This window comes from Agelaius tricolor, unplaced genomic scaffold (assembly GCF_023055355.1).
Source record: "Agelaius tricolor isolate 1412-34295 unplaced genomic scaffold, bAgeTri1.0.p SCAF_24, whole genome shotgun sequence".
Classification (NCBI taxonomy): Eukaryota; Metazoa; Chordata; class Aves; order Passeriformes; family Icteridae; genus Agelaius; species Agelaius tricolor.
The window spans coordinates 13122252-13135931 of NW_027269284.1; the positions used below are offsets into that span (position 1 = coordinate 13122252).

The following is a 13680-nucleotide window of genomic DNA, read 5'->3' on the forward strand; positions in this document are numbered from 1 at the left end:
ATCACACCAAAGTCAGTGCCTAAATGATGCTATTTTATTTCCCACAGAGGATCCTTAGGAAAAGTAATGGAGTTTTCAAAACTAATGAACTGGTGTTTTTATTATTATTATTTGTAGCTGATATTGTCAAGCTTCTTTATGAGGTTTACGTACTGCATTCCTCACAACAGCCCAAGAAACAAGCCCAAGAAAACTACAGAAATCATAGTAATGAAGTTCATTTATAGTTACAGCAGACTTCTAAAGCACTGATGAGTGGAATGCTAACAAGTGAAACCTAAGGAGTCCTCATCCATGAAAGGTGTGCAGTAAACAGCTCTCCAAAAAATGGTACTACCTAAAATTAGGTGGTCAGTGTGTTCTACAAATACCCATGCCATGACAGTAACATGCATAGTACAAACATCTCTAAACATCAGTGCACTCTGTAAAGAAACAAATTCCTAATGAATATTGTGCTTTAATCCAACAGTTAAAATACCATGAAAAGAACAGGGTAATATGAAATTACCCTGTTAAGTTTACTTACTTCCCACGTATGTCAAAAATGTGAAGTTGTCACAACTGTCCCCTTACTGTAAGTGTATTTGGAAGAGACCACTCAGTAGTATATTAAATGAAGATCAAACTGACCTGAACAACTGGATATAATATAAATCATAAAGAAACATTCCTGTTATCTCTTATTAAAGAAAGCAGAGCAGAGTTTCAGCGCTGCAGGAGTGTAACAGTACTGTATGTATTTCTTTAAGTGTTGGTTCCAATATTCCCCTTGTAACAATTGTCTTAGTTAATACAGGAAAGAGCATTTTATTTTCAGGCTTACATTTTTCTGTCGACTGCTAACAAGGTCAAATGCAAGACTGGCTCTGTATTCACTGTAGACCTGGAAAAAATCCCGCACATCAGATGTGTGATTAATTTGTTATCACACATTATAAAAGCAACACAGATATCAATAAAGTACTTCCATAAAGTATTATGAACTTATGCATTTGCTGAAAGAGTCAAAGCCAGTTTTTCTGAGATCTAATGACACTCTTGAAGAGATGAGCCTCTATTTCTGCAATAAAGTAATTTGCATACACAACAAACAAACAACCCTATGCTATGCTTTAGGAATTGAACAGGACTTCATAAAGTTACTGAATTTCAGGATCATGAGGAACATGAAATAAAAGAAATCACACTTAGTTTTTCCCCCCCCCACAGTTCATAACTGCTTTTAAGCTACAAGAAGGCTAGCCCTGGGATCAAATTAAACAAATGAGAGAGCTTTCTTATACGCTAAGCAAATAATCCTATGAAAAAATCAAACTGCGTCTAATTTTTTTCTTCTCTTTAAAGCAGTTCAGCATATTAGGAAAGAAAAGCATCTATCGTAAAGGTAAGTGGCAGAACAACTTGCACTGCAGGTGTTAATAATTCTAGAAAAAGTCTCATGTAGCAACCATAAATCTTTAGAACTTCATACACAAACCCCACAAAGTTTATTAAAAAAACCTTGTAAACTTGCCAGTGACTACCCCCATCCTCCAGCTGTTTCAGCACTCTGAAGCATGCTACATTTTTGGCTACCATGGCTTCATTACTGCTCTTTTCCACACTCTCTATACAAAAGTAGGGCATGCATAAATGCCTCTGGCATAAGGGAGCTTATTAAGTGCATCTATTACACTTGTTTCTACACCTCACAATGTAGTTACTTTGGAGATGCTGAAAAAGAAAGCACCTCACAAGTTCTGATCTCATTTTCTGAGAAGTGGTTTTAATAGTGAAAAGACACTAGCTCATATCTTCACAAATGTATTGAGCACGTTTGAATTCACAGTGTGGAACACAAATGGCCCATGTGTAATGCTGCAACACACAAGAAGCAACCTCATCTACTGCTTTAAAAGAAGGACTGGATAATATATGCGGGCTAAGAAATTTCAGGAGTGGGAAACTAACATAACCTACTTCCTATTAGTGCTCCAGGGACAGTGGGGAAAAAAAGATCTCTGATTTCAGATTCCACTTTTAACACACATGCAATAATAGAGTTAAAGCAGCCTAACAAAATATGCTTTTCCAAAAGCCTGAATTTTAACCTACAGTCCATTTTGTTAGGGAAGGCTACAAGCTCTGTCTAGACTGCAGAACAAGTAATCTTCTTTCAGTTTAAATCACTTCACAAAATGATCTGCCAGTAATGTGAATTGTAGCTATTATGTGAGCTTTTATACAAAACTTGCAATAATTTATGGATCTGGAACTACTAATTTAGAAGCAGAGGTGTTAGTTACACATTAAAAAGATCCTCAAAAATATATATTGTATCAGGAAATTAGCAAGCTTTCCCAAGCGATATCAAGCATATGAAAAGAACAATTTTTATGTTTTCTGCACTGGAAAAAATTTTAATATTTAAAAAAATATTAGCAAAATTAAATTCCATTTAAAATAGCACCCAGCATTCCAAACAGGATACCTACATCTGCCGTGATGTCATTGAATTTTGTTATAAAGGCATGTTTCACAATATCCACTGCAATTTCTGAAGCAACCACCATGCAAACATCCGGGAATAACACCCAAAAGTGATCTGAAGGTTGTGAAGAAACAAGTTAGGCCATTTAATTTAATGTCAGCATACAAAAAGAATTATAACTGTTCTATTCAACAATGAAAAATCCTCGTGAGTCTGAAGAATATGTAAGTTGACATATCACTGAGCATGCAGTGTGCAAATTCTTGCTTACTCCATTGCTGTCCTAAAAACTTATCGGTGCTGTACTATCACACCACAGTTAGGATCAGGCTCTAAACTCTTCACTTTGTAAACCTCTACCTCTAGTAGGAAGACAACCTTTGTAAGTACTAGATACAACGTGTTCAGTATATATAAGACATAGACAAAGCATCTGCTCTTTTAGATACTTAAGGTAAAATTTAGGTAAACTGGTAAGATTCAGGCAAAATATACCACACAGATCAGGGGTCAAAATTATTAAAACAATGTTTTAATAAAATCACTGTTTTATACAATATTTATTAAATATGTCATTAAAATCTTAAGTATAATCAATTTTAGATTAAGAATTGTATTTTTAACAAAATCTTTATCACATTTCAATCTCACTAGCTACTTTCTAGGGGATTCTTCATTCACAGTGTACTCAAAGGAAAGGAAAGGGCTGGGAAGAAATTGTTCCAGACACTGCTTGAAAGATAACTACACATGTTTATAGCATAACAATAGATATTTCTAGCAGAAAGAACACAGTCATTCTTAGAAGAACACCAGAAATAGAAAACTGAGAATCTAAGGTATTTGACAAAATTATGATTTGTTAATTCAATGTGTTGATTACCCTTATCTTTCAGACTGAGGGAAGAAGCAAGAGATACAGCTCCTGATAGCACAGAATTTTTTCTTGTAGTTTACTCACCTGGATTCCATGAGAACTGTTCCATATTTCTTAGACATACAATTAGTAGCAGCACGTAATTAGTGAACCTCTCCTTTATATCTGGATTAAAAAAAAAAAAAAAAAACAAAATCTGTCAACTCCAAAGAAACATTTATTTGCATATAAAGGTATCTACTCATTCTGAGGTTCTATCATTTATTAATTTTTGGATTAACATTTTCCACTAATTGTTTAACTGGATTTAAAGGGTGGGGGAAACGCTGGGAACCACACCATGGACAGGATTTCCACAGAAGGTTGTGAACTGGTCTGTCCAATGCTGTCTCACCTCAGGGTACCCAGCAGCAGAAACTTACTATCACCTCTTCTAATACATTAACAAAATAATCATTCTTCTTGATAAAGTCCATCTATTCCTTCTGTGATTCAAAAAGAATCTGCACTTCCTGTTACTAAAATAAAGAGAATGTATCTATCTGTCCTTTCAAGCTATTAGCAAGGTACATTTCATTTTCTACAGATCATAGATATTCAAATTGTTGCATACTGGATTCAGTAAAAGGAAGAAAAAAATGTTTGAAGACTGTTACACCTTAGCTAGAAGGCTCCTACCAGTCTTTCACACCGCCCTCTTAAAGGGAACAGCAGGATGTATCACATAAGCACTGTAGCACAAGAGCAATCTAATTCAGGACAAAGTCCTATGCCTTGCCTCCCAGACAAGGCAGTATTGTTTTCTACTTTGGTATTCTGTTTCCAGAGATGACACACACAGAACTTGCTTCAAGAAGCATCACATTTTTTAGCGTATTAAAAAATACCTTCCTGAAAATGTATTGCTGCAAAGCAGGGTAAAACCTAAAACATAATGTCATCACTATTTAGGAAGTTCAAAGAAGTCTTTTTAGAAGATAGAGCTACTAAGAAAATCTGTGAAGACACTCTTATTTCTTGTTACACCTGTCAGTAACCACAAAAATAATTTCTTTGTGGGCCAAAGGTTAATTTTCTTAAGAACATCCAAAGGGTTCATTTTCTTAAGCACCTCCAATATTGTGTGGGGTTCTACCTACTGATTTTGGGAAACAAGAAATAGAAATGTTCAGAAGAACACACAAGGATTAATCTGGACCAAAAAAAAATTGACTTTGTGTCAACAGTTTCCATCATCTCTGACTGACTACAGGTCAACAGCAACACTTGTGGCTGCAGTTACTACAGTATAATAATATCCCTCATTTTAGAACAGAAGTTTGGAAATACTGGCAGCTCTGAAAAGATAAAAGAACAAATCCTCCAGGAGAAGGAAAGAAAAAGCACACAGAATTCAAGACGAATGAGATTTCATGCATAATATCATAAATTCATTTGTCAGTATGGGCTGGGGAAGGGACAGAGGAAGTACAAGCCTTCAAAATAGAATGAATGGCATATATATGGGGAGGGGGGGAGAAAAAGGAAACATTCTGGTACAATAAATTTAAAGAAGAAAAAAGGACTTAAGTAAAACCTAACCCTAATTTCTTCATTTCCTGCCAATAACACTCCAACAAGTACATTCTTCTATGCTTGTGAACTCACAAAATATTGCCCAAATGACCAGAACACAGTATTGTCTGAAAAACCTAGTGACAATGCACCACTTGACACTGTCACAAATGGATGAAAATGCAGTCAAGCACTCACTGATCTACATGATTTATCATGCCCATTAATGACTTGGAAATAATCACTGAGTTTTCAGACTTTTACACTGAATTTCAAAATAGTTTTATCTTCTATTTCCCACATTGCCATGACACATCATTGATCAGCAATGTATAACAAACACAGATCTCATCTTTAGTTTTTCAGGTCCCATGGAGGCCTGTACAGAGAGATATTCTCAAGTGGGAAGCAAGGACATTAATTCAGGCCTAACATTAAAGCATGTCTCAAGCTAATCCTCCAGACATTTATTACCTGCTTGGTATATGTTAGCTCACCAGTCAACAGGATTAAATTGAGAGGGGACATTTTGGACTTTAAATTTCTTCTTATAATGCTGTAATAATACCAATTTTTCTTCCACTAATTTCTGAGACTGGGTGACAGGCTGATACCTACTTTCCCCCTCTGCTTATTTCCCCTGTTCTCAGTGGCCTCCCTTCTAATCTGTTATCTCCTCTGCCACAGCTGTTCAAGGCTGTTAGGAGGGAGACAAATAACTGTGGCTGCTGCTCTTCATCCTCATCCCTCTCATCAACTGTCAGAGTTGCAAGCAAGGCAGACAGGGCACTTTACAGCAGCTTCAACAGCAAACTCAAACAAATCAAAAATTCATTTCATTTCTCACCCTCATGGACAAGGACCAAAAAGGCTTCCAAAACAACCACTGGTAATCAGTCCTAAATATTAATTAAAATTCCAGAATATAAAATATGTACAGTAATGTTTCATCATTTATTATGAACTTATTTGATGTTGTATATGTACATTTGTTTTTTTTAAATTGGTGAGGGGATTTTCCTGTACCATGTATTGCCACTTCTTGGATGATGTGGTGAACTACAGAACAAGTGAAGCTACATCCCTGGGTCCACACTTGCTCATGCTCTTAAGAACAACAAAGGCAAAGTGTATCAATGTAATTGTGAATTTGGCAAAATGGTGACAAACCACCAGTGTTAGTGATTAGTTCCAGACAGCACAGGTACTAGCAGGAGGCAATCATTCTATTCTGCTTCAGCATAACAAAGAGTAAAGTGGAAAGAAAAGTGATCTCTTCATTCTCCATTGTGACAATGCTTAGTAACAGTGATATAAACCATTTCAACACAGTTTTGCATGTATTCCACTAAGTATATATGATAAGCACAGCACATAACTGTTTTTCTGTTAGGATACAGTATAGCTTCAATAACCCTTGCCATTATAAGACAGGGTTAAACGAGAGCCAAAATGTCAGGCCAATGACATTTTAAATGGTCCTCAGCTACCTCCACAAGGACATGATTAAGAAGCTTACTTCCTCAGTGTTTATGACCCTAAGTGTTAAAAACCTGACATGTAGCACTAATTCAGATATATTTATCCCCTTGACCAATCTCTTGTCAGCACATACAGTGCTGATGACATATTGTGCAGAAATCTGGATGGATATCAGTGACAGGTGCTGCTCCTCAGGGGTCCATACTGGGACCAGTGTTATTTAGTATCTTCACTAACAGCACAGATGAAGGAATCGAGTGCACCCTCAGCAAAACTGCAGATGACTGAGTGATGAGGTCGCCACACCAGAAGGGTAGGATGTCATCCAGAAGGACCTGGACAAACTCAAGAATTGGACCCATGGGAGTCTCAAAAGGTGTAATAAGACCAAGTGCAAGGTGCTGCATCTGGGCTGGGGCAACCCCAGGTACCAACACAGGCTGGGGATGAACAGATCAAACCAGCCCTGTTGAGAAGGACTTGGGGGTTCTGGTGGATGAGAGGCTGGGCATGAGCTGGCAACGTGTGCTTATAGCCCAGAGAGCCAAATGTGTCCTGGGCTGCATCACAGTGAGAGCCCAGGAACAGAGATCCTGAAGTGGGGTAAATAGTCTTTAGAACACACAGCTATTTCCTTCCAGATTCCCTGACACATTATGCAGGATTCCCAAACCGGAAAGATAAAAAAATTATCATGTTAATCCTGCTGTTTATATGTTTAGATCAAAAGCTAGTTATAAATTGTAGCATGTAAGAAGTGAAAGAAGATCTTTTGGTTTACATCTCAGCGACTCCTAAATAGCTGTAGTGCCAACTACCTCTTAACAAGTGACCAGAGCACAAGAAAGGATCAAACACTGAACAAGGAACCATCAAGGACACACCAATCTCAAACACAGTCCTGCCCCCAAATCCCTCATCCTTAAAATAAACAACTCGATTAGAATAATGGAATTAAAAAAACCTAAAGCCACACAAGAAAGCAGTTCAAATTTCAAAGACCAAAGGCAAAAATAAAGGCTATTCAGTATTGTGATCAAAGTCAGAGACTTATAAATTTGGAACAAAGAAGAACAGAGAAGAAAAAGTACAGAATTATAAAGAAGAAAACTGAAGTTCCTAAAACTTTAGAATAAATATGTTAAATTTTTGAGACAAGAGATTTAAAAAACAAGGAAGAGTCAGGCCTAATAACAAACTGAAGGAAATAACCTAATGCACTACACCTAATGCACTTCTTTGTATGAGGTACAATTGACTTTTGTGAAAAAATTTAATTTAGAGCACAGCTTGAAATTAAAATAGGACATTTAAAAGCATAAAGGAAGGCAGCATACTGGGCTTTCCACAATAATGAAAGAACTTCTCTTTATAATTTGGTCTCCTTGTTCTCTAATACTGACCCTACAAAATTAGTTTATGGATAACTATTTCAAAAAGAGAATATACTATTTAAATTTAGGGAAATATTTCTTTCTGATACAACAAATAAAAGGCTTTCTGTATAGAAGTGCTTTCCAATGGCTGCAGTGTTTAGATTGCCTGGGTGTACATAAATTTCCTTGTAAAAGTCAGGGCAACAATGCAAAAGTAGTTTTGCTGCAGCTGACAAATCAAAGCTGTGGGAATAGCATGGTTGAAGTCCCAGATTTTGTAGCTGCAGTGTCAAGCAGCTATAGAAGCCCCAAGGTCTTTGTTGATCTGCCCCTAAAAGATAACAGGTTTAGTTTTATTAGATAACAATTAACTCATGTATATTTCATGTCCTGTTCAATTCATTTTTATGTAGATGATTCACAGTTATTTTAATCCTGAAGTTTTAGTGGATTAGCAGTTACAGTAGAATTTTAAATGGCCATACAAAGGTGAGAAGGATCACTGACTCCACTAAGTCCAGAAATGTTAATACTGGGAAAAATAATACAGCCACACATTAGCTTGCTGTCCACCAACTGGTGCTGAGCACAATGCCAAGTGAAAATGATTTCACAATTTCCAGTGGCTTGGTGGCACTTCCTGTCCTGATGTCATACTATGTAGAAGCTTGAGCCAGGCAGGGCTCTGCAAGGTATTTCAATGTGTGATACAGGGCATTTCCTAGAAAGTACAGCTTGTGCAGTTCATTTCTGTTTTCACACTTTTATTCACAAGAAAACTTGCTTTTGAATTTTAGTTGTAGAAACTTCTCTTGAACATGGTATCTACTCTTGTGGTCATTGCTCATCTTTTCTGCTATGTCATATTTTTCTTTTGATTAACATGCTAAATAAGAAGAGAGTTTCACCTACTTGTGAGAAATTCCTCAGATGCCCCTGTGAGACTCCTATTATTCCGCTCAAATTATTTACCTACTTTGTACTAATCAGTACCTTTACACTGAATTGAAAACACTTAAATACTATTTAAATACTGTTTAATAACAGTAATACTTTGAGCTGAGCCCAGAAAAGGTGAATCCATTCAGTGTGTCCAAGCTTCATCAGATGACTGCAAACATCAGTAGAAAATTACTGAAAGAAGCAGAGAAAGGTGGGGAATATATGGGAGTGCCTAGATTTAGTGTTTCCTTTCAGAAGTTTAGTTCAGCCCAGGCATGCAGTTTGAGCACAATTTGTTCTAGGACACACAAGACACCCCAAAGGCTAACTGGAAGCTCAGCTGACAGGACCAGACTAGCCTCAGTTCCAGGGCAGGATGAAGCACTGGCATGCCACCACCATCATAAAGCTACACTATCAAAAGATGCACCATCATTTCAGCTGCATGAAATAAAACATTTAAAGGATACTAAAGTGATCAGAATACATGAATTGAAACAATACTGTTCCATCAGTACTGTTACTGAGGCTGTGATGCAGTAAATCTGTTAAGTTCAAAAGAGGTGAAAAGCTCTACTAAAAATCTGTCAGTTATTTATCTCTGAGAAGAAAAACACTGCTATTTATAACCATACTGAAAGGTGTTCCAGGAAAAGTGATCTGTTTGAAAGGAATAAATTAGCTTGTTTTGTGCACTCTTCTATATATATACTCACTGCTTCCATCCCCACACTAATGAATGGCAATACTTCTTCCACCAACTGATAAAGGACAACCTGGTTCTGCTATTATGGGTCTTCAATAATAATGAAGCAATAAAATAAAATATTGATATCCTTTTCTTTTTATGGAGGAAATTGCTAGCAATTTCTAATATCAGTCCCTTGCTTATTTCAACATGAAAGAGGCCTCACCTTTAGGCAGGAGAGCTAGATGCATAGTTGTAACTATTTTCTGCACTAATAATAAACCTTATCTAGGTTTTCTGTCAATAGTTAAGTGAATTTCATTTTTAGCATTCTCACTGTAAAGTTAATTATGTCTGATTTTAAAAATATAAGTAACTAGATCTTGGAACTGAAAATAATACTATTATCACAGAATAAACATTATCAACATATCTGGGAAGATCTTTTGGGGGAGGTTTAAGCTTAAAATTTAGTGTTAATTTTCTGTTATATAATTCTCTGTGATATATTTAAGGTTTTATGTAAGTCATCTTTCATCCAAAGAATTACAGAACATTTGCATGTAATACTGAAGTTTGCAGATGAATTAGACAGAGGTCATATCAATAGTCAGAACTCAAAACCTGATATAAGCCTATTGAAAATTTAACTTATGATACAAAAATATGAATAATCTGTTTTTAAATAAGTAGCTATTTTATTTTTTTTAACCTATTGCACATTTGAGTTATCTGGTTTAAAAACTTTGGGCTGAAATTAAAAGAATATGTTCTATTTTCTGTGCTCATCTGTACAAATGAAAGTGGGGAAATTCCAATCAGATATGCTGAAGGAATTCTTTACTGTGAGGGTGCTGAGGCACTGGCACAGATTGCCCAAAGAAGCTGTGGATGTCCCCTGGAGGAGGGGACCAAGGTGGATGGGGCTCTGAGCAACCTGGTCTAGTGGAAGGTGACCCTGCCCATGGCAGGGGGTTGGAATGAGAGAATCTTTGAGGTCCCTTCCAGTCCAGGGCATTCTGAGATTCTACAAAACCAGTACAAGCAAAGAAGCTCTAGCACAACCTTAAAGTGCAATCATTCCTACTGGCTTTGAAATCAATAATTCAATACATATTTCAAATGGCTGATACCAGTATTAGGAAGAATCTCCATCAAAGGAGATTCTTTGAACAGACCTGAAGAGCTTTTCCTCATGAGACACACTGAGTACAAGTGCCCAAAGTTCATCCTAAGCAGCAACACAGTTAAGAAGTGCCAGAAGCAAGTTTCCTAAGTACCTTCTATCTACTGGGAGCAAAAAAATTAGAGTAATCTCTGGTATATCCCTCATATATCAGCTACTTTGTTGCACTGTTTTTTTGTTTGTTTGGGATTTTTTTGTTTGTTTGTTTTAGGGTTAGGGGGGAGGTATTTCAAGATCCACCTTCACAGGGAACCAATAACATGCATTCTGAGATCACTGTGTCAATACAGAACACTATAAAGTCAATTTTTTGAAAACAGAAGGTTTGATCCCTTGGAAGCACAGGGATTTCAGCACAAAGCCAGTAGGCTGTTTTAGCATCTCAAAAAAAAAAACTTGCCATAAAAGGACTAAGTGTTCCTTGAAGTGGATCTCAGTTTCATCCTACTGAACCAATCAGTAAAACGGGTGAAGAGGAATGCAAGTCAGAACACTCAAATTCACCAAGGTAAAATGTTTACAGTAAGAACAATATTAAATACATTGATAATATTAAATACATTAATTAATTAAATAAACAGTCTCCCTCCCCATTTTCTCCTGATCAGCACTGCTATACATACCACTATTTGACATTTGAAAAAGATTGTTCTTCTCAAACTTCTTGAAAACACTTCCTTTTATTTCGACGAACTGCAATTTTTAGAAACAGTTAGTTAGTTTTTACTCATAAAAAACTGACATTAAACAAATAATATTATCAAAAAAAGATGTCATTTTAAAATATTAATATTTAAGATATATGATACACAAAGATATAGGATTCTGAAACAAATGAGTGTAGCTATATGATAAAGGTATATACTTACATTATTGGACATCATGATGGTAAGCAGTGATTTATTGTGGGAGTTGAAGGCCACATTAAGGGTTGTTGCCTGAACCATTATGAGAATAGCATGCAGGACTGCATAGCAGGGTTAAGGAAGAATATTTGAAATAGGTTTTCTGCACAACAGTACTGAAGAGCAGTGAACCACAGATCTCCTATTTTGCTTTCAAAGTTTAACAGGAAAGTTTCCACATTGCTGTAAACCAGACTTACAGCAAGACAATACTTACATGTATGTAATAAATGCACAGTGCTTTGTAGCATGTAATAATGATGCTAATTTTTCTTGCTCTAAAAGAACTCAATGACATTAATTGTGAGAAACATCAATAAAATCTGAAGAAAAAATCTCAGGTAAAGATTCAGAATTAGCCTTAAGATTTCAGAAAAAATAGGGAAAAATTGTAAGAATTTTAAATTCATTACCAAAACTACTGGGCTGCAGTATCTCTTTAGATTCAAAAATTCATTTTAAGATAATTTCACACTAAGAACATTTGCATCCTGAATATGCATGAGTTTATCCTTTCACTTCAAGAAAATATATTCAAGCTAGATGCATTTAAGATACCACTAAATAACAAAACTCTTCTACCTTTAAGGCCTTGTGAGCCAAAATACTCAAAACCAAATCAGAAATAAAATTTTCCATGAACTATCCAACTATGGCTTTTTATTTTACTACAGGTACACCATCATGAAGGGATTATTTCTTTTAAAGCAGGTGGTACTGGCAATCTTACTTTTCAAGTAAAGGAAGACTGATTTAGGAATACTATCAATTTTTCAAATGTATTAAACTAATTCAGAGCAATTATGCTGTAATTTAACTTAGAAAATTTTGTAATTTATCAAAGAAAAAGGATACAGACATAGAACACTGCCATGAAGAAGTGAGGAATCACACCTATGTGAGCTCTTTTTCTTTCCTTAGGTTCTGTAGCTGTCCAATAAAGAGCATCCAAAATATCTTGTCCAAATGAAGAAATCAGACGATCAGCCACCTAAACAAGAACAACTTTACTGCCTTTTTCTCTCCAGCACTTGAGTAAGCCCAGGTCAAGAACACTTCAAACTAAAAGTACAGCTCAATCTAAAAAAGGTTTCACATATAAATCACTTTTGATCTCTCTTATTCCATTTTCTCTCTGGATTTTACAGCAACACCATTCCTTTTGTGTATTAAGCAGTTTACTTTCCCTTTCAAATTTACTATCCCCTTTGCAACAGTATTTGGAATATACAATAATATATTGTTATCTTAGATGCTTTCTTGAAAGATACTCAAGTACAACTTAAACCTCAGCCTTTTATAAAGTAGTATGCATGTTGTATCAAACCATTTAAAATGTTTTTCCCCATCCCTCTGGGTTTAATAGAAAAAACCCAACAATAAAAAAGTGAATTCCAGATGGAACATTAGCTTACAGCTACAAAACATTAGCTTACAGGTACAAAAAGCCTGAAATTAGACTTGGCTTTACTGCTTTCTATACATTGAAGTATATACTTAATGCAAATGTCTACATAAAGCAGAATTCAAAATTAAAAGTACTATAACACAAAAACAAGCTATTAAAAGGGACTTGAAAGTCTGCCAAAAAGGAAAAATATGTTGAAAAAACAACAAACACCTGGAGTATAATCCAAAGAATATACACACAAATAGGAAAAAAAAGCCTCTAGCAGTAATTCTAAGGACAAAAAACATATGGACAGCATTTTGAACTTGTAATTTAATACCACAGCAAGAAAGGTCATAGGGAGTTCCACCAGTTCCCAACATTTCATCAGCAACAAACATATAAAACTGAAAATCATTACACAGAAGAACATTTTTTCTGTCTATACACTGCAGCTCAATAATTATAAAACCAAGCTACTCAGGGGAACAAAACCAGAACTTCAAAAATTAAACTTGGCATGTCTGGCTAAAAAAAGAGCTCTCTCTCATTGCTTACTAATTCAACCAAATGGAAACAGGTTAAGATGACAAACTGATTATCTCTACTTAAGAAACACAAGGAATATTTTCTCTTAGTGTCTTTCTGTAAAACAACAATTTTGGACATGTTAAATCAACATGTAGCAGTACAGAACCAAGTGCACAATGTCCCTGCAAGTATTGATCCTACTAGATAGAAAATAAGTTCTTGGGACAACACAAACCTAGACTTCAGATAATCTCCTGACTTTTTAAACTAAATAAT

General features: G+C 35.7%; 1 protein-coding gene across 2 annotated transcripts in view; it reads right to left on the reverse strand.

Moving 5' to 3' along the window:
- The window catches only part of TAPT1 (transmembrane anterior posterior transformation 1), a 49545-nt gene that overhangs the window by 10021 nt on the left and 25844 nt on the right, over nucleotides 1-13680 (reverse strand). For both annotated transcript variants that reach the window (XM_071447190.1, XM_071447189.1), the window contains 6 exons: nucleotides 12339-12474; nucleotides 11448-11545; nucleotides 11202-11271; nucleotides 3435-3515; nucleotides 2478-2587; nucleotides 827-886 (listed from right to left, as the gene is read on the reverse strand). In XM_071447190.1, the coding sequence (XP_071303291.1) occupies nucleotides 827-886; nucleotides 2478-2587; nucleotides 3435-3515; nucleotides 11202-11271; nucleotides 11448-11545; nucleotides 12339-12474 (555 nt within the window). The remainder of the gene's footprint in view (nucleotides 1-826; nucleotides 887-2477; nucleotides 2588-3434; nucleotides 3516-11201; nucleotides 11272-11447; nucleotides 11546-12338; nucleotides 12475-13680) is intronic.